Source organism: Mustela lutreola, chromosome 8 (assembly GCF_030435805.1).
Source record: "Mustela lutreola isolate mMusLut2 chromosome 8, mMusLut2.pri, whole genome shotgun sequence".
Classification (NCBI taxonomy): Eukaryota; Metazoa; Chordata; class Mammalia; order Carnivora; family Mustelidae; genus Mustela; species Mustela lutreola.
Window position 1 is genome coordinate 98,343,245 of NC_081297.1, and position 24,632 is coordinate 98,367,876.

Here is a 24,632-nt window from a genome sequence, read left to right on the forward strand (position 1 = left end):
ATGGATGAAATAGTTTACTTAATTAGAGATTGTTAGGTAGTAGCATATTTAGAAGGCTGTAACAAAATTTGTTTGTATAGTAGATTATAAATTGGGTTCTTTGTTATAAACAATAGGTCAAAGCTTTGCATTTTTTATTTATTTTTTATTTTATTTTTTTATAATTTTTTTTTGAGGTTCTGCTGCTTCTCTTTTCATCATTTCACTTTCTTAATACAGGAAAAATATTTCCCTATTATCATTCTTCCAGGGTCTGGCTCATCATCCACATTCAGGTACTATCCCTAAAGTCAAAAACTTATTACTGTAATCCAATACCATTTCCATAGGGAACTACTGAATTCTGAAAGTGCTTCAACATTGGAGTAGGCATATCTAATGGAGGACTCGCTCTGACTTGAAGTGAAATAGCTATTTTGAGCCTGTCCAGTGTTGCTTAAATTGTAGCTTCCCTTGCCAACTATTTAGGCAAGGGACGTGAGGAAAGCCTTAAAAGGAGCAGTGGGGAAATGGATGGAGGGAGAAGAGAGAGAAGGGGTTGAAGAGCCGCTTAGCTGCTTTACAGTAAAACCCAGAGAAAGGGAGCACTTAAGGGGAATGTGGATTTTATCCTTCCAGGAATTCTATTCACCCCACCCGGAAATAACCTTGACTGTAATTAGGCTGCGTAGAGCCATGACCCTTTCACAGAACATTCAGAAACCTCTACTTTGTTTAGACACCATGTGTGGGTGGAACTTCCTGTTTGCACCGGGAGCAGCATAAAGCCTCCTTGCTCTGAGGAATGTTTGGGACCAGCCCAGTTGCAGGGAGCAGGGCACAATACAGCCTGGTCTCCTCAGGGCCCTTCTCCCTGCAGCATGGGGAAGAACACACTCGTTCATCCAAATCTTATTCTCCTCCTTCTGGTCTTCCTGCCTGCAGATGCCTCAGTCTCTGGAAAACCGTGAGTTTCACAGAGGATGTGAAGAATCTTTTCCTTAGAGGAGAATTCTTTGATTCTCATTTAGACTATTCATATGTCTTTCCCACGAAACTGTCATCTTCTTATCTCCAAGGTTTCCTCCAATGATGAGATTGCATAAATCTGGTTTATTCATTCTTTACTTACTCTTAATTATTTTTCTCCAACTCTGAATCTCTGACTTTATAAATTTTCTAGGGTTATACAAAGTTTTCTGAGGGGCATTGGCAGTTGATACTTTTAAAGGAATCAATTTTCAGATCCTCACATTCAGATTGATTTGCTCGAGACCAGGCTATTTATCCTTCCTTATTTCTTTCTTAATTGCCCATCTTCCACTTTATAAAAGAAAGACAAATCTTTCCCTCAATCAGATGTCACTGTGGAGCATTGTCCTAGAGTATAAAAATCTATAGGGTGGAATAATTTGAAACAACTGATGCTGACGTTGAGAAAGCAAAGGATTCTAACAATGAGGGAGAAAATTCTTTTGCTTCAACCAAGTTGAAGGGGGATCTAAAGGAAACACCAGCTGATAGGTGATTAGGAGCAATAGGTACTGGGTGATTTTTGGTACCTAATGCGGAAGGAGTTCTAAGAACTGGTAACAATGATATAATTGTTTTATCTGTATTTTATTTACTTTATGTAAATAATTTTTTGTGGCACTCATGTCCATAAAAACTAAAAATACCAACAGAATTAATGTTACGCCTCCTTTAATTCTCACAATTAAGGAATATCCATCCATGGATACAGAAAAAAAGCTCATTGTTCTTATTAAAGATGTGTTTCAAAAATATTTTTATTTTATATCTAATATGTATGAATATTATAATACATGTATTTTGTTTTGATCAGTTATAGACTAGTAAGACTTGAAAATAATTCAATCCAGAAGAAAATGTTTAACAGTTTTATGATTATATAAAGAGTTGAATTTAAATTAAGCATCCATATATAACATTACATATATATGAGTATATGTCTCTCTCTATATATACATATATAGTTAATAAAGAAGCAAGAGCTATCCATAAATATATTTTGAAGCATAAAAATCTTAGGATAAACTTTTATGTAGTAAGTGGCATGGTAATTCAAGTTTACGAGGAAAAAAAAGGAAAGATGTTAAATTTCTGATCAAAAATAACCTTTTGGTGTACTTTTTAAGTAGGTCATACTGGGTATTTTATCACTAATATTTAAGAATCCATCGAAAACTTATAGAAGACTAAGTTTTAACTTAAAATTTCATCAAAAATATTGTCTTTTGTTATTGTTTGTGATAAAAATGTAGACGTTTACTTGAAAATATGTAAGGAATGCATAGTGTCTAAAAATTATTTTAGGAATTCTGTAAGCAAAAAAGTTTGAAAACTACGTAGTCAAAATTATATATGAGGATATTGGCAAAGCTTCTGTTCTAGTTGATGGGTTACCAAAACCCAAAATTCCATCACTAGAAGGCCATTTTTGGGTGGAGCCATTGTCTAGCCATGAGTTGAATGCCAAATATTTAAAATGCGAACAGCCAGGGTTAGATAACATGAAGATTTCATTAGTTACTTATAACTGAGACTTTAAACTAATGACTCATTTTCTTTGAGACTCGGATTCCACATCTGTAACGTGGAAGCAAGTATTTGCCTTATCATTTTCACAGGGTTGTTGAATATATATATCCAATGAAAATACTGTTTATTGATCGATTTTTGTAGTGTCTCTCCTGAGACTTTGCTTGCTTTTTATAGCAATCCTCGTGTAAAATAGATTTACAACATGAATAAACATAATTAGCATATTTTTATTTGAATTCAGATGCTTGCATATTGTGTTCCTTAAAGTGAAGTATCCTAGCAAATTTTAATCTATTTAAAGCTCACTTCCAGCAAAATGTTCACTGCCATGGCACTGGTGATGAACAGGGAATAATTCTCACGCATGCCATTCAACAGCAGAGACCAATGTCATGTTCATCAATATATCCTCTCTTGGTATCAAACTAATGGTAGTAACAATCATCGTGTTGGAAAATAGTGCTGGTCACAGCAATACCTGTCCTCCTGCACTTTCCGCTAACTGGACTCCCCCATTGCAGGCAGTACATGGTCCTGGTCCCCTCCCTGCTCCACTCTGAAACTCCTGAGAAGGGCTGCCTCCTTCTGAGCTACCTGAATGAGACAGTGACTGTGAGTGCTTCCTTGGAGTCTGTCAGGGAGAACAAGAGCCTCTTCACTGACCTGGTGGTAGAGAAGGACTTATTCCACTGTGTCTCCTTCACTGTGAGTATGCCTGTTTGACTTCATATACTTGATTCTACTGGTTAGGATAATAGGCATCTAGAATTCAGTCAAGATAAAGCTTGGAGAGCCTGGCAAAGACTTCAGAAGGAAATGTAAGTGTGGCAGCTGTGTGTAGAAATTAAGAAGCAATGCATGAATTTCCAATGGGGGACAAATACTTAGAGGCATATTAAAAAGCAACTTGATGATCGAAGAAAATTTCTTTTGGCCAGGAGGAAAAAGCAGTATGCACTAGACAAAAGGAAAATGTGACTTCTTAACATTAAAATGGAAAAAATATTAATAAAGCAAGCCGGATTAACCCATGACTTAAGCCTCCAGTGGGGGTCTGGCAGGAACACATCAGCCCATATTAAACAGGGAAAATTGTAGAAATTACCATAAGCCAATATCCACTATCTCTTCAGAGTTGCCCATATGTAAAATGCTTACAGCCTACGGCCAATAAAGTATGGTAGCTTCATTTCCCATAGACTTAAATATGCTTCTGCCATGCCCTTTTAACACAGAACATCAACTTGGTAAAGTTCATCATATAATTGAATCAAGACATATTGGCTGATCTATAAGGAGATGTAAGTCTCAATTACAAACTCTTTTATGATGTATTTTCCCCCACCTTCTGTTCTGTCTCCCCATTTGTAAAATAACAGAAGTAATTCCTGTCCATGCCAACTTCCCCTGATGAAAACGGGGGTGTAGTAAAAGGACCAGATCTCCAGGGAGGAGAGGAACAAAGAGTGGAGGAGGAAACTTGCAAGACTGAATGGGTTCTTATGGCCTGTCCTATATTTCAGGTCCCAAGATCTCCATCCAATGAAGAGGTCATGTTCCTCACTATCCAAGTGAAAGGACCAACCCAAGAATTCAAAAGGCGGACCACAGTGGTGGTTAAAAATGAAGAGAATTTGGTCTTTGTCCAGACAGACAAGCCCATCTACAAACCAGGGCAGACAGGTACAAAAAGGCCCTATAGTCAAAACAACTCCCAAAAGGAAAGACCTTCCTTCCCCGCATCTTCCCCAGTTAATGGCTCTATAGCCCTGGTTCTTTAAGAGTTTTTTTTTTTTTTTTTTCTATCAACTGCTAAGCCTGATTTAAGGTTTCTGGGACTCATGGAAAATATTTCTGTTTCAGTGAAGTTCCGTGTTGTTGCGTTGGATGAAAACTTTCACCCCTTGAATGAGCTGGTAAGTCTCCGAATACCTATCTAAAATCATTATTATCTGTGTAAACAATCTGGATGGTGGGGGAAGATACGGTGAGAAAGAAACCGGTATCATTAGCAGTGGTTTATGCCATTACAATAGTGCATGATCCTCGTTTAAACCAGAATCTCAGGTCAAGGAAGTAGCTAGTTCTTTCCACCTTGGTACTGGTACTTAGTTGTCACACAATCAAACTTACTCTTTATAAAGTTCTCCAGTAGGCAAATTAGAAAGATATATTAAGTAATAGACATGGCCTACACCATGAAATAAGTTAAATTCAAATAACTTCTCAAAGTTTTAGAATTTTTCTAAACACACCTACCAGAACCTCTTCTGTCAAGGAAGAGTATAATCAGTGTTTGTTCTTTGAGACTAACACCTGATTCTTATAAGAAACAACTCTTTCAATTTTAATGCAGACATCAAAGCAGAAAGTCTTCATTTTTCTCTCCCAAATGCACTGCTTCACTACATCTTCTTATCTCAGAGGCAATTCTTTTCTTCTAATCCTAAAACAAAAGCTTATCTTGGGGCACTTGGGTGGCTCAGTTGGTTAAGTAACCCACTCTTGATTTTGGTTCAGGTCGTGATCTCAAGGGTCCTGAGATCAAGCCCAGTGTCAGGCTGTGTTTAGTGAGGAGTTCGCTTGAGGATTCTCCCTCTCCCTCTCTCTCTGGCCCTCCTCCCACTCCCACTCACTCCCTCTAAAATAAATAAATAAATCTCTAAAAAAAAAAAAAGATTATTGCATAATCCCTATTTCCTCTCTTTCTCTCATACCTACATCCACTTTGTCAGAAAATCATGCTAGCTTGAAATATATCCATACTATTTCTATTTCCAACAACCTGAATTGCCACAATCTTCATCCTGGCCAATATCACCTCTAAACAAAGCTGTTGCAGTAACCTTGAAGCTGATCTAGTTTCTACTTCCATTCCTCTATCTAAAATAAACACCTCATCCATCATTCTGGCAGCCTTACCCTGCTTCATTTTGCTTCTCAATGTTTCAATACCTAATATAAAGTGTGTGTGTGTGTGTGTGTGTACACATATATATGTTTATCGTACATTTTTTTATCTTTGAGATATAGGATTGATACCATATCATTGATATATATGTCAAATAAATATCAATATCAAATTATATATATAAAATATTAAGTATATATAAAATCTATATCTCTCAGACATGTGTATGTGTGTATATATATGTGTATGTGTGTGTGTTTCTTATATATCGATCCCTATTAGAATACAAGCTCCATGAGAGCAAATATATCATTCTTTTGTGTATTGCTATACTTCTAGCACCTAGAATGACGTACAGTGCATGGTAACACTTAATAAATATTAGTTTTTTTTAAATGACTAACCACTGATAGTAAAGGAGCTATTCTTCCTCTTTAGTCTTAGAACTAAGAATTCCATGACCATCTCAGTATTTGGGACTAAGTACAAGTCTCATAGTTCCATTAGTTTATTTCTTAATCCATAAAATTTCATAACAAAGGAGTGTTCCTCACAGGATCCTTTAAGTATTTAAGTTATATTAGTAAATCCCATTCTAAATGAGTGGCTATGCATATGGATATTTGTTGCTCATAGCTTAATAAGTTCTTAACATTATTTATTAATTGCTTAAAATAGATTAATTGAAAGTTTGGTAAAATTTTTTAAATTTAATGTTAATTTAATTTTTTAAATTTAATGTTATTTTTTCAGTGTTCCAAGATTCATTGTTTATGCACCACACCCAGTGCTCCATGTAATACGTGCCCTCCTTAATACCCACCACCAGGTTCACCCATCCCCTCCCCTCCAAAACCCTCAGTTTGTTTCTCAGAGTCCACAGTCTCTATGGTTCGTCTCCCCCTAAGTTTTGTAAAATTTAACCCAGACTCTTTTTTCTGTTTTACTACAAAAGCTGTCTTGTTTATAAACCAGAACTGAGAATATTTGAGAATAATTCTGCATTCCTTTATTTCTCTTTTGTCTTTCAGATTCCACTAGTATACATTCAGGTAAGCAACATGAAACATTCCATAAACAGAATTAAATAAATTTAGAGAAAATGCTCATATTTGAGAGGTTCTTACAGCATACCAGAAACTTGTCATTAAGGGAGAAATGATTGAGTTCACATAGCGCTAGATAGTTCTAACATTTTTCCTCCCCACCCCTCACCACCACCCCATTGGTTCTCTTTGTGGATAACATAGGAGTTTCCATAGATTGCTTTTATTGTCTCTAATGCTCTAAGCTTTGTAAGTTACAATTACTGTATCCATAGGACCCGAAAGGAAATCGCATCGCACAATGGCAGAAACTCCTATTAGAGAATGGTCTCAAGCAATTGAGCTTTCCCCTCTCGTCAGAGCCCTTTCAGGGCTCTTATGAGGTGGTGGTACAGAAGGAATCAGGTGGAGTGACAACACACGCCTTCACTGTGGAGGAATTTGGTATGGATTATGAAAAGTCGTGGAGCATTTTCTTCATATCTAAACTTCTAGAGCCTAGTGTTGGTGCTTATTTAGAGTCCTTCTGTTTTCTATGTGTGAGGTTGAGCTTTGAGGAGAATCAATTATATTTAACTCCAATGAGACTGTCAGTGATCGGTGCATAGAACTTCTCATAGCTTGGTTATTTTTTGTAATAATTTTTAATCTCAAAAAATATGTAGAACATCCTTGTTTTAGATAAGTCTTCCATAATTCATTAAGGATACAGTCCTTCTATCAGAATATCCATTTTAGGGGTACCTAAATGGTGAGGGGTGGCCCAGTCAGTTAAGCATCTGTCTTGGGCTCAGTTCATGATCCCAGGGATCCCTGCCCAGTAGGGCGTCTGCTTATTCCTCTCCCTCTGCCCCTACCCCTGCTTTTGCTCACTTTCTTTCAAATAATTAATTAAAATCTTAAAAAAAAAATATATCCATTGATAGTAAGGTGGTTGTATTGGAAAGTATAGCTACCTTTTCAGAGCCCTAAAATATTATTAGGGAGTTTTACTGAAAATACTAAATCCCCCAAAATTGAAAAATAATCACTAACTTCCTTTTTCTCCAATAAACAGTGCTTCCCAAGTTTGAAGTGCAAATAACAATGCCAAAGATAATCACTATCTTGGAAGAAGATGTGAATGTGTCAGTATGTGGCCTGTGAGTTTATATATTTTTTAATCTTTTGAGAGCATTATATAAAGGAGACTCACCATTTGGGATATTTTGACTCATTTTTTTTAGGAGCAGTGAGAGTACAAATACTTTAAGTACTTGGGATCATCCTATCTCTGGAATGTTCCTCACCTGTTGTTTTTCTATTTTTCCTTCTTTTTCCTTTCATGGCCTTATCAGTATTATTATAACTATCATGGGGCAAACAACTGTTCTTAGAGAAGCTATCTACAGTGGTTGATTCTGAAAGTGACAAAGCTATACACACACATACACACACACAAATGGAACAATGTTGAAGAGTATAGTGACTTTTCCTTCTGTAGAGGAAATTCTGTCATCAACAGATCATTTACCTGACCTTGCATACATAGTGGAAAAACAGCTTAGATTCAGAATTTGTAGTGATAGACATATTACCAAAATCTCAGCTGAGTCATCGGTCTACCAAAGGCATGTCACACACCTCTCAGCACTGCCATTTTTACTGATGGGACTGGACACAATCTCTCAGCTTGGTCCTTTCCAACCTTGAAAATTCATGTTTCTAAAAATCTCATACCCTTCTCCAGTAGTCCAGGGGTAACACTAGCAGAAAACACTAGCAGAAAGCAGCACTAGCACTGAAGAAACCAGCTCTGCCTAAAGACCACACATGTAATGCGCCCACAGTTCACCTGGGTCCCTGCACTGTCTCAGAGCAATTGCCACCAAGTTCCTGATCCTATATAACGGGTGAGCCCATACTCTTGCAAATAAAGATAGGTAGGGACGGAAACAAATACCCTCGAAAACACACTAACCATCAATGACTTACATGTATATATGCCACAACCCCATTTTTATAAAAAGTAGACAAGTTAAACTCCATATAAATAGAGAGCTACACATTGGACGAGGATAATGGAAGGAAACACCATCATAGTCACAGTTTGTATTCCTAGGTAGAATTGAGGTCCTCTTCTCTCTCTCATTTTCATTTTGTTGATACTGCTTTTTTTTTCTTTTAAGAACAGGTGTAGCTTTAGTAATAAATACATCTTTTTAAAGATGAAATTAAAAATAAAAAATTAAGGGGAAAAAGATATGATCAAAGACTGTAGTCAATTTTAGCATGTGGCACTGGATATTTTTTTTTCAGTGTAACAGTATTCATTGTTTGTGCACCACACCCAGTGCTCCATGCAATACGTGCCCTCTCTAATACCCACCACCTGATTCCCCCAAACTCCCACCCCCCGCCCCTTCATAACCCTCAGATTGTTTTTCAGAGTCCATAGTCTCTCATGGTTTACCTCCCCTTCCAATTACCCTCAACTCCCTTCTCCTCTCCATCTCCCCTTGTCCTCCATGCTGAGTGAAATAAGTCAGGCACTGGAGATTTTTTTAAAAAGAGTCATAACTTAGCGTACTTGCTCTCAACACTGTGCTCTCAGCCTGCAGAGATTAGAAGTACAGAGGGTAAAAACATACTATTGCTAAGAGGGGAATGGAAATAAGTAGAAAATGGAGATTTTCAATGTCTGCTTTGACTCATTTGGCAATGTTCTTATGACAGATACACATATGGGAAGCCCGTCCCGGGACATATGACTATGAGAGTGTGCAGAAAGTACAGTAACCCTTCTCACTGCTATAGTGGAGAGTCACAGGCTGTCTGTGAGAAATTCAGTCACCAGGTAGGTGAAAAACTGTTCTTTCCAGGGACTAACAATGGAGACATTGTTAATAAGCAATGAATTACAACATGGTCCTAACTCAGGAAGAGAGCAATCTGTAAGGGAATTCTATGTTGGCTACAGTGATTTTTAAATATCAGTGATTCAGCACAATAGGAATTATTTATTTCTTGTAATTTTCCACTGTGGGTGTTCCTGGCTCACCATGCTCCCAGGATAATGAAAGTTGAGCAACCTCCAATACTTGGCATCCAGAGCTGCCTTGGGCATCTACTTGTATGAAGGAAGAAGAAAAAGCATTACACCTGTTAATCACTTTGGCTGGGAAGGGTATATGTTTTGCTTTTTTTCCATGAGCAAGAACTTGTCAGATAGCCCTTCCGAGGGCTCACAAAGATAGGAAACTGAGTCTCCAGATGGGCAGCCCCTTCCCAGCAACAGTTGGATACTATGGAAGGGGAGCTCAACTTGTGAAAAATTAGCTCCCTGCTATAGTAGGATTACCCACAAATTTTTAAGACATTTTCTATCACATTAACTCTAGGGAATATCAGATGCTAAGAAATATATCCATTATAAACCAGATACTATTATGAAATGCAATCATAATTAATCTCTAGAGAATATGTATTGTATTCTTGTCATAGAAGATCCCAGGTTATATTGTCCCCAAAAAATCCCACTGGATTAATCAACGACTGATCTGTCCAGTATTGTGTTTTTGTATTTTATCCCCACCTAGCTAAACAGCCAGGGTTGTGTCTCTCAGCAAGTAAAAACCAGGATCTTCCAGATGAAGAGACAAGGGTATGAAATGAAACTTGAAGTGGAGGCCAAGATCCAAGAAGAAGGAACAGGTTTGCATACCACGTGGGTATGGGAGAAAAAAAATGAACATGGATTTATTTCCTTTGCTGAACTATAAACTGCAATGGAAGTAATGTAAGAAGTTCAGGGAGATCATCCTTCCAGAAAAACTTATTTTTTTCTTTTCTTTTTTTCCAGGGGTAGAATTAACTGGAAAAAGATCCATTGAAATAACAACAACCATAACCAAACTTTCATTCATAAAAGTGGACCCATACTTTAGACGAGGGATCCCCTTCTTTGGACAGGTGAAGTATTTTCTAAGTCACAAATCAAATTGTGACTTAATAAGCATATTATATTCTGCTTAATCACTTAATAAGCATATTATGTTCTGCTAAAACCAGACCTGGTTTATTATCTATTGATTAGCATAACCAAAAGTGTAAAACCACATAAAAATAAATCTGTTCCTCTGAAATTAGTATATGAAATCTACAAAATTATTCTAAAACACCATCAAAATTTTTTTCACCTTTAGAACAACATTGTTAGATATCACTCAGTCTTTCCTTGGTTTACCAGTAGTCTCGGATTTTTATATTTTGTCACAAGAAAATATTTTCTCAGAAATTATGGTGGCCTTTTAAATCATCATGCTGTTACTAACTTTGTATGGAAATGAGTGGGTAGGCGGCTTTTTTATTTTGAAGTATAAAATATTCTACTGTACCTGGTGTTTCTTTCATGGATATTATATTTACATTATTTTCTCTATAATTTTCTCTATAAAGCAGGAACACATTTTTAAAAAACTGTACACAAAAGGATAAAATATTTCTATTTAAGGCTTCCAGATTTTATAAATATAAATTTTCTCATGTATCTACAAAATATCTGGTATTGTTATTTTTTGTATTATAAGCAGATGTGCAGATGGATCTTTCTGACTCCAGAAGTCTGAGATGGCAGATTTATGCCATCCCAGGACCCTGGGATCCTGACCTGAGCAGAAAGCAGAGGCTTTAACCCACTGAGCCATCCAGGCGCCCCTGTGTGTCATATTCTTAATGGAAATGTTATGAGGTTGTAGGTGTGGAGACCAAAGCAGAGAGGGATGAGACCCCACTACAGAGGGGCGGAGTATGTTTTAGAATGTTTTGATTATGTTATGACAGCAAAAGATTTGAGAAATTTTTGTCACTTCCCAAAATGAACAGTCCATTTATTTTAAATTTCTGAGAGGTATAGTGTATTTTTTGATACTTCATTCCTGCTAAATAACTACCCCATTAGTCATAAGACTCTTTCATCAAAAGAGAATCAGAATTTTGTACCTATCCTTGAATTTGTACGTGCAGCTAATATTTCATTGGCAAACTGAGATTTTATTAATCAATTACAAATATGGATCCAAGTCTCCCAATTGTGCTTCCTTCTACCAAAAGTAGCTTTAATGAAAAAGAATCATCATCTTTACAATCTGAATCAGATCATTTCATCTACTGAGTTCAATAATAGCAATAATTTGACTTTACGCCCTTATGTAATACTGTATGATTCTATTCAACTTTGCATTTCTCACATGGAAAGTCCCTCATAATATCTGCCTACCTTCCAAAAGTTTGAAAGTCTGGATTGAGAAGCAGATGTATAAAAAAACAACTAGAAAAGTATACAAAGTAATGTATTAGCAATTGCTATCTTTTGCACTTATATTTTAGAACACTAATCCACAGAAAGTTAAGGGTCGGTCATAAAAAATAAGTGTTTGGAGCTCAGTTAAATTTGGCTAAGGAGTTAAAAATTTTCATTACTATCTGGCACTTGTTGCTCTGTAACTCTCCAAGAGTTCTATATAGTACATGGCATTTCCAAAATATCCACCGAATCCTTTTTTCAGGTCACCCCTATCATCAGCTCCATAATTCTTAATCTTTTCACACTGCTTTATTTTATTTTATTTTATTTGGAGGGGAGAAGGAGCAGGGGAGAGGAAGAGAGAGAATCATAAGCAGGCTCTGCACCCAGTGCAGAGCCCAGTGTGGAGCTCAATCCCACAAATCTGAGATCAACCTGAGCTGAAATCAAGAAGCAATTGATTAACTGACTGAGCCACCCAGGCATCCCCACAATGCTTTATTTTTTGTCTTAGGGCTGATTACTACTAAATAAATATATATCATCTATGTGTTTATTTAACATATATCTCTTTTCTATGGCAGCAGGAACCTTGCTTTGTTCACCACTGTTAGCCTCAATGCCTGGAACCACGTGCAGTATATAGGACATAATAAATATTTGTGATAAAATGAATGTTTGGTGAATACTGGGTATTAATCATATAACTGATCCACAGATTTTAATCTTCAGGTGCAACTAGTGGATGGGAAAGGTGTCCCCATGCCAGATGAACTTGTCTTCATCACAGCAAATGAAGCTAACTATAACTCCAATGCCACCACTGATGAGCATGGCCTCGTTCAGTTCTCTATCAACACCACCAACATTACGGGTACCTCTCTCACTGTCAGGGTAAGTTTGAGGAGAAGTTACCAATGACATGAAGTAGTCTTGGAAATAAGGTTGCAGCCTAAAGGTGATGATACTTCCAAGTTGTGTTTAGTCCTATGGAAACAATCAATAAATAAATAAACAAACAAACATAACACCCTTCAGTTTTCAGGGTGGTGGGATTAAATGCGATGTTTAATTTCTTTTTTAACAGTTGATGTGTTTTTTTGAAATAAAAATAAATAAAAATTTACATATAAGAAATGATAACACAAGCTCCCTTTACCTTGGCTTTCATTGTAAAAGTCCAGTTCAACATCACTAGCATTTGCTTTCGAGCATATATACTCTCAATTGTTTTTTCTACTTTATTTTTGTCCTGCTATTCTAGTGTTTCTCCAGATTTTTTTTAATCCCCATATAATTTACTTTGTATAGCATAGAAATGTAGATATACAGTAAGAGATATATGGCTATACAATAGATATTACATAATAATGATAAATAAACAGGATAAATAGTATATTATATTGACTGCACTTAAAATAGATGGCATGAAAGCCCATATCTTCTTTTTTTTTAATCTTTTGTATTTAATTTTTTAACTTTATTTTTCCACTGTTTTAAAATTCATTGTTTATGCATCACACCCAGTGCTCCATGCAAAACGTGTCCTCCTTAATACCCACGAGCAGCTAGTTTTTTTTGTTTTTTTGTTTTGTTTTATTTCTTTTCAGCATAACAGAATTCATTGCTTATGCACCACACCCAATGCTCCATGCAATACATGCCCTCCATAATACCCACCACCTCGCTCCCCCAACCTCCAACCCCCCAGACCTTCAAAACCCTCAGATATCTTCTAATAATTAAAAATTGAGCATTCATTCATTTATTCGATCAAGAAGTGTCTTGGATATTTTCTATGTGCTAGGCAGTGTTCTCAACCTGAAAATAAAAATATTATTTTTAGGGGCACCGGTGGCTCAGTGGGTTAAGCCTCTGCCTTTGGCTTAGGTCATGATCTCAGGTCCTGGGATCGAGCTCACATCTGGGCTCTCTGCTCAGTGGGGAACCTGCTTCCCTCCCACCCCACACCCCACCTGCCTCTATGCCTTCTTGTGATCTTTCTCTCTGTCAAATAAATAAATTAAATCTTTTTCAAAAAATTATTTTTAAATGCTCCCTCTTTTTGATAATCATTTACTGTTATCACTAGAACATATATTAAAATATAAATGAAAGTGTTTTGCTGACACAAGGATTCATTCAATCGCTTGGGAGGCGAGGATAAGAATAAGGAATAAGGAATAACTTCTACATAGAGAAAAGTTGCACTGCAACTCAAATAGCGCCTATAAACCTTGAGAGTCCAGAACCACAGAAAGCTTTAAAAATAACCAGCCCTAGGACAGCCCAAGAGAGAGCGATGTCAGTTAATTCATCAACTCAACTCATGAACCAAAGCCATTGACAGAAAGTGTTCTCAGACCCCTATGGCTGCAGTATCACATTTATTCATAGTACCTATTTGAAACCCATCATAAATAGGTTTCTGGAATGTTGTTCTTCAGTTTCTGGAGAGTATTTAATCTCCTCAATGAGGCTTTATATTTCCAGCCTCTCTGTCGGCATAGGTAAAGTGGCCCCAAAAATGTCGAGCACATTAAGCAGAGCAAAAAAAAATGCCTCCATGTATGCACTTCAGAAATTTAAACACCAACCCAAGGAGCCTCTGCAGGGTTAAGGTCTGCAATACAGATAAACACTCTCTCACTTTTTACTGTGGAGCAAAAGCTTTCTAAGTACTAGTTAAGGGAGGACAGTGAACTAATGTAGTTTTGTGACAATGCTGATTCTCTATGACATACAATCTAGAAAATAATATTGTTTTTTAAATTCATTAGGTCAGACACAAGGATCCTAGTCCCTGTTACATCTACCAGTGGCTGTCGGCAGAGTACGAAGAAGCTGATCACACTGCTGATCTTGTATTTTCCCCAAGCAAGAGTTTTGTCCACCTAGAGCCCATGCCTGTTGAACTGCCCTGCGGCCAAACTCAGACAGTTCGAGCACATTATATTCTGAGTGGACAGGTCCTGCAGGAGCTGAAGGAACTCGTGTTCTATTATCTGGTAAGAAGGAAGGCCACTTCATTGACTCACCCATAAGCAAAAGTCCTCTGTGAGGCAAGGAATTAGGAAATTCTTTTAGCCATCACTACTTTGACTTATTATCCAAGTTCCTGTTGAAAGTTCGACTTCTCTTAGGGCTAATTATTGCCAGCTGGAGCTCAGTACAACAAACATAACGCATGAAGGGCAGGACGTGGGGTACAAGATTTCTGCCAGGCAAACAAAATTTCTTTTCCTTTCGTTTTTTGCAGATCATGGCAAAGGGAGGCATTGTCCGAAATGGGATGCACGTGCTGCCTGTGGAACAGGGAAATAGTGAGTATTTCCACAATTGTACGTCTCTGCCCCACTTTGACATAGTCAGCGTTAAGTTGCAGAAATACCAGAAAAAGTTTCAAATAAACGGTGGTGATTTCCATCAAACTCCAATAAATGAGAAGTTGAGAGGAGAAAAAAAGAATGGGTGTTTGTTTGTTCGTCTATTTTGCCCTTTATGAAATATTTTTCTTTTCCTTCAGCTTCTTCTGTTCAGATTACTTAAAATGTTGAGGTTGTTGTTTTAGAATCTATGCTTATTCCAGATTTTCAAACCATAAATTTTCATGGAGCTTCTTCTCAAAATGACATTTTAGAACTATTTCAGAAGACAGAGAGAATGCTTGGAATGCTTGGAATGCTTCCTAGGCACTAGGTCTTTGGCTGAGTCATTTCTATCTTTGTATCATATTTCCTTTTTGAAGATAGTTCTGATTTATGGAAAGTTGCATTAGATACTTCCACCATTGAATTGGACTCTCGCCATGAACAAATATGCAGCAATATAAACCTGTGACGTCTTCTGCTCTTCTAAAGAAGTTTGAAAACCACTTATAAGAAAACTATCTGTGAGCTACTCTCTTAACTATCAGTGAGCTACTATTTTGATGCATCTTCATAGCAACAGAAAAGCACCATTGTAGCCTTATTTACAGAACTTTAATATGACTATGTAGGCATCAAAAAACAACTATCAAAGGAGCACAGTATTCCCCTTAAGAAAAAAAAGTAGAATATTTTGTTCATAGAAAGTTAAAGAAGATAGAAGGATAAATACAATGTGCTGAACTCTGACGATTACATCACACAGCTTCATGTTCTAGTTCCCTCCTCTCGTGTGAAGTCTAGATCAAATAGTAGCCAAGTGGATGTCTCCATATCCTCAGATAGCATCAGAACTTTACAGAGATGAGCTAAAGCTGAAAATTGGTGTGAAATCATTATATGATTTATGAGAGAACACTTCAATAAAATTTTCTCTAAAGCTAGAGTTCTTAGCGGTAGAGAATTCTTAGACATAAATATTCATTTATCACATCTACTTTTTCTTTTATCTGTTATACCAACTAATAGAAACAGTCATTCACTGGCCCAGGCTCCTAAAAATGGCTCTGTGCAACAGAAAAATTTCATTTCAGCCCCGGGGAGTTGTCTAAGCCATAATCACCTCCTCGTTCTCTCTGTGCTCCAGTGAATGGCCATTTTTCCGTGTCCGTCCCTGTGGAGACAGACATTGCTCCCATCGCTCGATTGCTCCTCTTCACCATTTTACCTGATGGGGAAGTGGTCGGGGATTCTGCAAAATACGAGGTTGAAAACTGTCTAGCCAACAAGGTGGGTTTCTTTATCATGAAATTTTCAACATTTAAAACCAAAAGTTGCTGTTATTATCAATTACGTTCTGCATGTGGACACTGGGGCCAAAGGAATTAAATGAATTTTCCAGAGATTCCCGGCAGGGTAATGGCAGAGTCACACTAAGAAGACATGTCATTTGACTCTTGGTTCAAAATTCTCATGCATTGTCTCTTACTATATGATACAGTTCAGAATACCTTGCTCCTTTCCATGATGAAGTGTTGGAAAATATGTAAGTGAGTTTTTAAGGCTACTAAAGAGCCAAAAGAAAAATACAAGAGCATCTAGAACCATTTGCGTTCCACCCACACTTGATAAACACCTTACCATGTGCCAAAGGTAAAAAATGACGTCTCAAATTTAACAATTTATAAGAATAATTAGATATCATTATAATGGCTCAACTGACTCTTGAGCATCAGAATGATGTGTAAGGGACAAAAAGCCCCAAGACTCACATGGTGCCAACCATCACCAAGTCAGAGTGAGCGTATATTGAACGTGAGGAACCCTCGGGAAATGCTTGTGAATGCACAGTTAAATCAGGACATTTGTTTTTTCGACTGTTCTCCCCAATTCCATAGGTGGACCTGAGCTTCCGCCCAGCGCAAAGTCTTCCGGCTTCACATGCCCACCTGCGAGTTTCAGCTTCTCCTCAATCCCTGTGCGCCCTCCGTGCGGTGGACCAAAGTGTGCTGCTCATGAAGCCTGAAGCAGAGCTGTCAGCAGCCTCGGTGAGTTCCCAGCAGCCTTGGTGGTCAGGAAAGGCCACACAAGGGGCTCAGAGCAAGGAGAAATGCCTACCTGAGTAAGATCGGATCTATTAAAATTTTATTTATCTAGGAGTTCATAGTTTTTATCTCCTTCATGGGCACTTTTTTGATAAGAAATATATTACATTTGAATACATATATATTTATTTACATAATTTTATATACATGCTTATACAAACATATGTATGTATATGTTTTATATACATATTAATAAAATCAAGCACCATTCAAAGTTCCTGAAATCCTGGAGCTTGATGAAACCAGTAATAGTCATTTTCAAGCTAGTTGTAATGTTTGAAAAAGCCTAACAAAAGTGGTGCACTGACCTGCACTAAAACTGATATTAAATATCAGATTTCTGTTTTTATAAGAATTATAGCAAACAGTGTATGTCCCAAGATGAACACCATTTCTAAAGGAAGAAACAATATCTCTGATGAATAAAAATTTGGAAAAATGAATTACTTTCATTTACCAATTATGTTGGTAAATGAAATCCTTTAAAATGTTGGGTGAAGAGAAGAAATAGCACAAGCGTGTGGCTGGAGTAGAACAATGAGAAACAACCACACGAACTAACATTAGTCCGCTTACATCTTCCAATTTTCAATAGAAAGTCAGTTGAAATAACCTCGGTATTTTTTTTTTCTTACTATCAAAATTTTACAAAAGGAAATTAATATTTTACTCCCTGAAAAAGAAAGTTATAAGAAAAGACATTTAACATTTTGGTCCTTCCAAATGAAATTTAATCGAAAATATTAGAATTCTTCTAAAGGAAGTATTAAGTACATTTCAATGGGAACAAGAGGATATGTGGGAAAATAATGATGTTTTATGTTTATATAACATAATTTTATAGTTCTCAGGGGGGTTTTCTAAATTATAACAGTGTTGGCAGATAGAGAAGGCAGAATGTCCTTCCCATTGATTTTCTTAATTAAAAAAAAGCAGAAACTTTTAGGTAGTTAACAATAGACTTGGGGTAGAACACTAGCCCAATCCTCCACAGCCTTGATAACATTTTACTAATGAAACACTTCACTCCCAACAGCATAAGCCATCCATTCAACACATATTTATTTAGTGTCTGCTGCGTTCTAGGTGTGCCCACTGTTTGCTGAAGTGCTGCGGATCTAGTAGTGACCTATTCAAAAGACAAAAAGCCATGCTTTCTTGGGACTTGTGTTTCCAAAGATGAGATAGATAGTAACACATGATACGCTTTGGAGAAAATAGCAGAGCAGGGAGGTGGGGAATAGTAAGACAGAGCTACCTTTGAGAGAGCATTTAATTTCATTACCCTACTTACTTGGCCAAGCAGTTTTAAACCCCTCTGAACATAACACAGTGCACTATCAACATTTTTACATCTCTCTTCCCCTTCCCTTTCAAATGAATTTGGAAACATCATTTCCAGTACTTTATGTGCTGTGTGAAGGTCTGGAGCATTTTGTTCCCATGAATAATACCTAAGAAAATCTATCCTGTCCTACTTAGAGGACATAGGCTTATTCATGTGCCAGTTTAGAACATAAGTTCATTAACTTTGTTACACACTAGGTCAGTTGCAAACCACAAGGAGAGACAAAGCCATCATTTCATTCTATCATCCTGAAATTTTATGCTATGTCTCAAATACAGCAGACATCAATTTATCTCAAAGTTTTATTCCATTCTAGTATGGAGTCTAGTGTTTGCCTCTGAACTTTGTAACAAATTATTGTGGTCTTTGAGTACTCAGATGGGAATGTTTAGGCTTTTTTTCTCTCTCTCTCTTAAAAACAGCTTTGAAATCATCTCTGCAAATTACTGAAGCAACACGGGCACTCAAAGACTGATGGTGATTATACTTTTCTCTTTGCATTTAAAAAGAATAAGCCACAAGTAAGTTTGTCCTTTTGTCCTTTGCATTTGTACAGGTTTATAACCTGCTACCCATGAAGGACCTCACTGGTTTCCCTGGAAGCTTGCATCAGCAGGAGGAAGATGAGAGAGACTGTGTCAATCACCATAATGTCTATATCAACGGGGTCATGTATTCCCCTGTGTCAAATACAAATGAAAAAGATATGTATAGCTTCCTACAGGTAAATTCCTTATACAATAGATGATCCCTTCTAAAGATTTACAAAATATTATATATGAAAAAATTATTTATTATAATTTCTTCATATCATAATTGAAGGTACTAGGACACAGAGAGGTCAAGTGACTTCTCCAAGGTCACTGATAGTTGCAGATCTGCTAATAGCAACAGAGTCAAGGCTAGAATTTTTTGGACTAGTAATCAAGTATTTTTTTAAATTTAAATTTTAATTTTTTTAATTTAATTTTCCTGAAATTCATTGCCTTGTGCTATTTATAAAAATCATATATATAAAATATTACTGTTAAAAGAATCTTAACAACAGAATAAAATTACCTCCATATGTATACCAATATCCCTTCTACAGATGTGAACATTGAAAGTTTAGTATTAAGTTAATTGAATTATTTGTGAAATGCAATGAAATGTGTGCCCATATATATTTTAGAATACTTAGATACTGATTAGGTGATAATCTCGTTCACAGGATATGGGCTTAAAGGTGTTCACCAACACAAAGATTCACAAACCCAAAGTATGTTCACAACCTGAACACAAAGCAATATACTCATCTCGAAGACTATTCGCTTCTCCAGGTAAAGAACTAATAAAAGTTAATATCCTTAGTCAAATAAAAGAATATTTTAAAAGATCAAATGTGATAAAATTAACCAAAAAGTCCCTGTGATTCAGATATATTAAAGTTCTTGCTCAAGATCACATAGTGATACAAACCCCAAATTTCTGACTGTGTCAAACCCCCACATGCTGAAGAGAATACAAAGCAGACTGAGATGTTTTCTGAGAGGTACAGTAACATCGTGTGTCGACTTTTAAAAAAAGAAAGAGAGAGAGAGGCAGATAAGCAAAATAAAAGAAAGGGTTAATTCTCACTGAGCAATTGGGAAAGTCATTCCTAAAAGAATCTGCCTCTAGTAAATGGAGATGTGGGAATGGGTGATGTTGAGAAGAAAAGATAATTTCCAGAGGATTGGTATAAACTGAAACAGAAATGTTCACAAGTTGGGACTACATTCTCACTGGTTAGATAAGGAAGCTCTAACTTACCAAAATTAACAGCCAATATTCATGTTGAAGTCACATTCATTTGTCAATGAAATGGATTACTTTACTGATGAATCAGATAGTAACCAACCACTTATTTCTAGTCTGATTTTGTCAAATCATGGAATGTGTCAAAAATCAAGGAAAGCGTTTGGTGAAAATTAACTGGTTATGTGGAATTTAAGTAAATATTATATATTTTTATTACTTATAAATAAAAGTCTACCATCCTTTACAGTAGAATTTATAGTAAACTTATGTATGTACGAGGTATATATATATATGTACAAACTTTTTTCAGAGAACTGATTGTTGACTATTTACCAGTACACCATTAACAGAAGGTAAATAGGTGAAAAGACCTGACTGACTTTCTGGCACATGTCGAAATAAAGAATTTTTTTAATCCTTGATCCCTCACTCCTATAAACTTTCTCAGAGCCATTGTCTTCATGTTTGGGTATGATGTTTCTTTGATCCCAAAGAGGAACACACTAAATGGAAACTGAGTCTTCTCCTCCTCCTAACACACTTCCTATCATTTTCCTCTTGAGACAGAGCGTAGTGACCACAGAGGACTCTTTTTCTGCTCCATAGGCCATCCCAAGCTCCTTCTGCCTCTAGGCCTCTGCCCTCTGCTTGTGACTCTTTTCTTCCAGCTCACTTAGAACTCATCTAAGACTCCAGGAGTCAGCAAAAATATCACCTCCTCAAGGAAGCTTTCCATTATCACCCAAGCATCCTCTCTTGGTTTTTGTCTATTCTATCACCCTATTTATTTCTTCTGTAGAATGTATTATAATCTCTTTATCTGTGTATTTATTATTTCTGTCTCCCCCCCACCCACCATAGTTGTATCTGAATTGCAAAAAGGCAATGAATTTACGGAGATGGCCCTTGTTTCCGAGGCTCCCCCAGAGACTGTGCGAAAGTACTTCCCTGAGACGTGGATCTGGGACTTGCTGGTGTTAGAGTAAGTAACTTTCTTTATATAAAAAGGCAATGATATAGACTTCTCACAATTTTCCATTTTTAGCCAATTTTTCAATATCCAAGTATCTCTTAGACACATTGCATCAGAGCTAAGAAATTTTGCACACGGTTAATTCTAAGACTTCCAGAAAATGGGAATAAGGAGTAAATATGACCAGGCCCTGCAGAGACTAACACCTATATGAGATTCTTCACTGGCCAACAATCTTGAGTTAAAAACAGAATCAGTCAGGCCAACTACACACCGTAGTAGTAGAATTAAAACTTTAAAAAGCCTGCCTTCATTAGAACAGCATTTTAAAGAGTAAAATTTAAAAGCAATCTCAAAATACATATTTATTTCATAACAATAGTGTCTATACTAGAAAATGCTATAATTCTGTGTCTATAGGAAATTCTGATAAAGGCTAGAATTGAAAACAGAATTGGAAGTAAAGGACTTCTTACATTTTCCCACTTTGAGTCTTGATGATACTCTCCTTTATTGACATTTCTACTGGGTGCATAAGTCATGACAATAGAATTATTTATAGGGATTCTCTTCCTAGAAAGGATTTCTTTAACTGCTCACTTTCTGTTCTTCACATTGCCATCCTCCCCAGCTCATCAGGAGTGGCCGAAGTAGGAGTAAGAGTCCCTGATACCATCACGGAGTGGAAGGCAGGGGCCTTCTGCCTGTCCAATGTCACTGGACTTGGTCTCTCTCTTCCTGCCTCCTTCCAAGCCTTCCAGCCCTTCTTTGTGGAACTCACAATGCCCTACTCTGTGATCCGTGGAGAGGCCTTCACACTCAAGGCCACTGTCCTCAACTACCTTCCCAAATGCATCCAGGTAAAGACCTTTCTTTTCTAAATTGAATACAGGTATGGCAGTCAAGTAAATTAAAAATTCTATTCTTTGAAATACTGACAAGCTTCTGTGTATAAAGGGCTCTTACCCGAGGAGGAATACTCTCAGAGATATTCAGATGTGACAGAAGCTATGGTTGCTGATATTTCCATATACTTGCAACTTCAAACAAGCTTCTGACCCTTGCCCATAAGATTAGGAAGTTTTCACAATATGAAGATTCCTGACATAGCAAACAAAAATCAGTAGACTTCATTCTCATGTCCTAGATCCAAGTTTTTGACTTGTATGTTCCATATATTTAACTTTTGTATATCATCATAAAGCATTAATTAGATTAAGCCTTACTTTGAAAGTTATTTGTGAGCATCTTACCTCTGCTGAACCCATAACAGTTTATAAATCTTGAACACTCTGCTGGGAGAGCTGAGAGAATGGTCAAGATTCCAGGCCAAAGAAGTAGAAGTTCTGCAGGCAGGGGTGTTCTACTTTTCCTGACCTCTTGTGTCACCCCACAAAAGAGCAGATTAAAATACAAAGATTTCAATGTCAGATCCACTGTTAGGTAGTCAGTCTATGTTTAGATCAGCTTCAGTAGTAGGCAACTTAATATCTAAGCAGTCCCCCAATATGCTTTTTTTCAAACCATTCTACCTTTGGTTCCCTTCTCCCTCTAATCTTTCTTTTTGTCTCACCTGGGGTTTCAGGTTAGTGTGCAGCTAGAACTGAATCCTGCATTCCTAGTCCAGGAGAAGGAACAAGAGTCTCACTGCATCTGTGGGAACGGCCGACAAACCGTGTCCTGGGCAGTAAGGCCAAAGGCATTAGGTGAGGAACAGTCTCCTAGAGACAATTCTCTACTCAAGGATTGTATATATCAGTTGGATCCTTACATCTAGTGCTACTTCCCTCAGGCAAAGACCATGCCCCCCCCCCATACACACACCCCATCCCTGCTGCCACTGCCTTGTAGATACTTTTTCCTTTGTCTTTTATTCTAGGATGTCTAGAAGACTATCCCCTCCCTTCGCTTGCCTCCATCTATCTCTGCCTTGGATTCTCAGGGTCACTAGCCTCTAGTTGCTGCTGCTTCCATTCCTGCTCCTGTGTTTTCATAAAACAACAACAAAAAAAAAGGTTACAAAGTATTGAACACTTAACAAATCTTGAGGTTTGGAGACATGGAGAAAGAAGGAGATGGTGCTCATCTGTATTGCCCCTTTTTTAGGAAATGTGAATTTCACCGTGAGTGCAGAGGCACTGGAGTCTCAAGAGCTATGTGGGACTGAGGTGGTGGTGGTCCCTGAATATGGCAAGAAGGACACCATTATTAAGTCCCTGCTGGTTGAAGTAAGTAAGCCTACCTATTTGGTAGGTCACCATGAGCCAATAAAAACAATGGTGCATTGAAGGTTCCAAGTTTTAGATAAGAAGGGTGAAATAATACATAAGCACATAAGATTATAAATAATACTTAAGTACATAAGAATATTTCACAATAGTCTCTCTTCTCTCTCTTTATCTCTCAATCTCTATCTTTCTCTCTTGATATTTACATAATTTTTCCTCATTTTCTCCTCTCTGTTCTTCATATTGCTTATACTTAACAATTCTTTATGTGATACAATTGGAAGTCAGCTCCAATTCTTCTCTTCCTGATCAGGAAATTGGTGGTTCCACTATCAGCATAATTGTCCATTCTCACCTCTACCTTTCTTTCTTGCCACCTACAGCCTGAAGGACTAGAGAAGGAAGCAACATTTAATTCCCTGCTCTGCCCATCAGGTAAGAGTCATTCATCACAATTAGAATAGCACTGACTAAAGTTTCTATAATATTTAAAGTTGAGAGAATCCTATATCTTATTCCTACACCTCCCTATGAGCTTGACCCATTTGATAAATGAGGCAACTAGTTCCTAGAGAAGCCACATAATTTGATCAGGAGACTATCCCTAGCCCATGCTTTCCAAATTTTTACGTGTTATAGCACTTTTACAAACACCCAGATGTCCTTCTATGTATGACATGGTTACATAGGCAATGGTTACATAGGCAATGACTATTGTCAAAAGCAATGTTTCCTTGAATATTTGGTTACATACCATATGGGTAGCCAAATTCAAGCCACCTCATCATTGAGTTTTGCATAGGCAAGAGCATTTGATAATGGGACCATGCTGTGTCCTAAAGAAAGAATAGTCTCAGCCTATACCATTATTGTCATATCATTATTTGTTTGATGCCAATCTTGTACCTAATGTTCTATCAGTCATTTGAGAAGATACTAAAGAAACTCACAGTAGAAGATATAACTTTATTTTGGTGGAGAGTGTTCTAGTCTAAACAAAAACACAGAATGTTAATACACTAAGAAAGTTATCAGCACAGTATGTT

General features: G+C 37.0%; 1 protein-coding gene across 1 annotated transcript in view; it reads left to right on the plus strand.

Annotated features, from left to right (window-relative positions):
- The first annotated feature begins 773 nt into the window (after nucleotides 1-773).
- LOC131839081 (alpha-2-macroglobulin-like) overlaps nucleotides 774-24,632 on the plus strand; it is a 40,069-nt gene continuing 16,210 nt past the window's right edge. Inside the window, exons 1-22 of the mRNA XM_059186183.1 lie at nucleotides 774-946; nucleotides 3,066-3,249; nucleotides 4,068-4,227; nucleotides 4,408-4,460; nucleotides 6,487-6,507; nucleotides 6,777-6,945; nucleotides 7,559-7,643; nucleotides 9,217-9,337; nucleotides 10,080-10,194; nucleotides 10,343-10,452; nucleotides 12,518-12,679; nucleotides 14,566-14,793; nucleotides 15,045-15,108; nucleotides 16,301-16,443; nucleotides 17,052-17,201; nucleotides 19,163-19,330; nucleotides 19,817-19,925; nucleotides 21,247-21,367; nucleotides 21,990-22,218; nucleotides 22,944-23,064; nucleotides 23,465-23,586; nucleotides 23,970-24,021. Of these exons, the coding sequence (XP_059042166.1) occupies nucleotides 861-946; nucleotides 3,066-3,249; nucleotides 4,068-4,227; nucleotides 4,408-4,460; nucleotides 6,487-6,507; nucleotides 6,777-6,945; nucleotides 7,559-7,643; nucleotides 9,217-9,337; nucleotides 10,080-10,194; nucleotides 10,343-10,452; nucleotides 12,518-12,679; nucleotides 14,566-14,793; nucleotides 15,045-15,108; nucleotides 16,301-16,443; nucleotides 17,052-17,201; nucleotides 19,163-19,330; nucleotides 19,817-19,925; nucleotides 21,247-21,367; nucleotides 21,990-22,218; nucleotides 22,944-23,064; nucleotides 23,465-23,586; nucleotides 23,970-24,021 (2,773 nt within the window). The 5' untranslated portion in view covers nucleotides 774-860. The remainder of the gene's footprint in view (nucleotides 947-3,065; nucleotides 3,250-4,067; nucleotides 4,228-4,407; nucleotides 4,461-6,486; nucleotides 6,508-6,776; nucleotides 6,946-7,558; nucleotides 7,644-9,216; nucleotides 9,338-10,079; nucleotides 10,195-10,342; nucleotides 10,453-12,517; nucleotides 12,680-14,565; nucleotides 14,794-15,044; nucleotides 15,109-16,300; nucleotides 16,444-17,051; nucleotides 17,202-19,162; nucleotides 19,331-19,816; nucleotides 19,926-21,246; nucleotides 21,368-21,989; nucleotides 22,219-22,943; nucleotides 23,065-23,464; nucleotides 23,587-23,969; nucleotides 24,022-24,632) is intronic.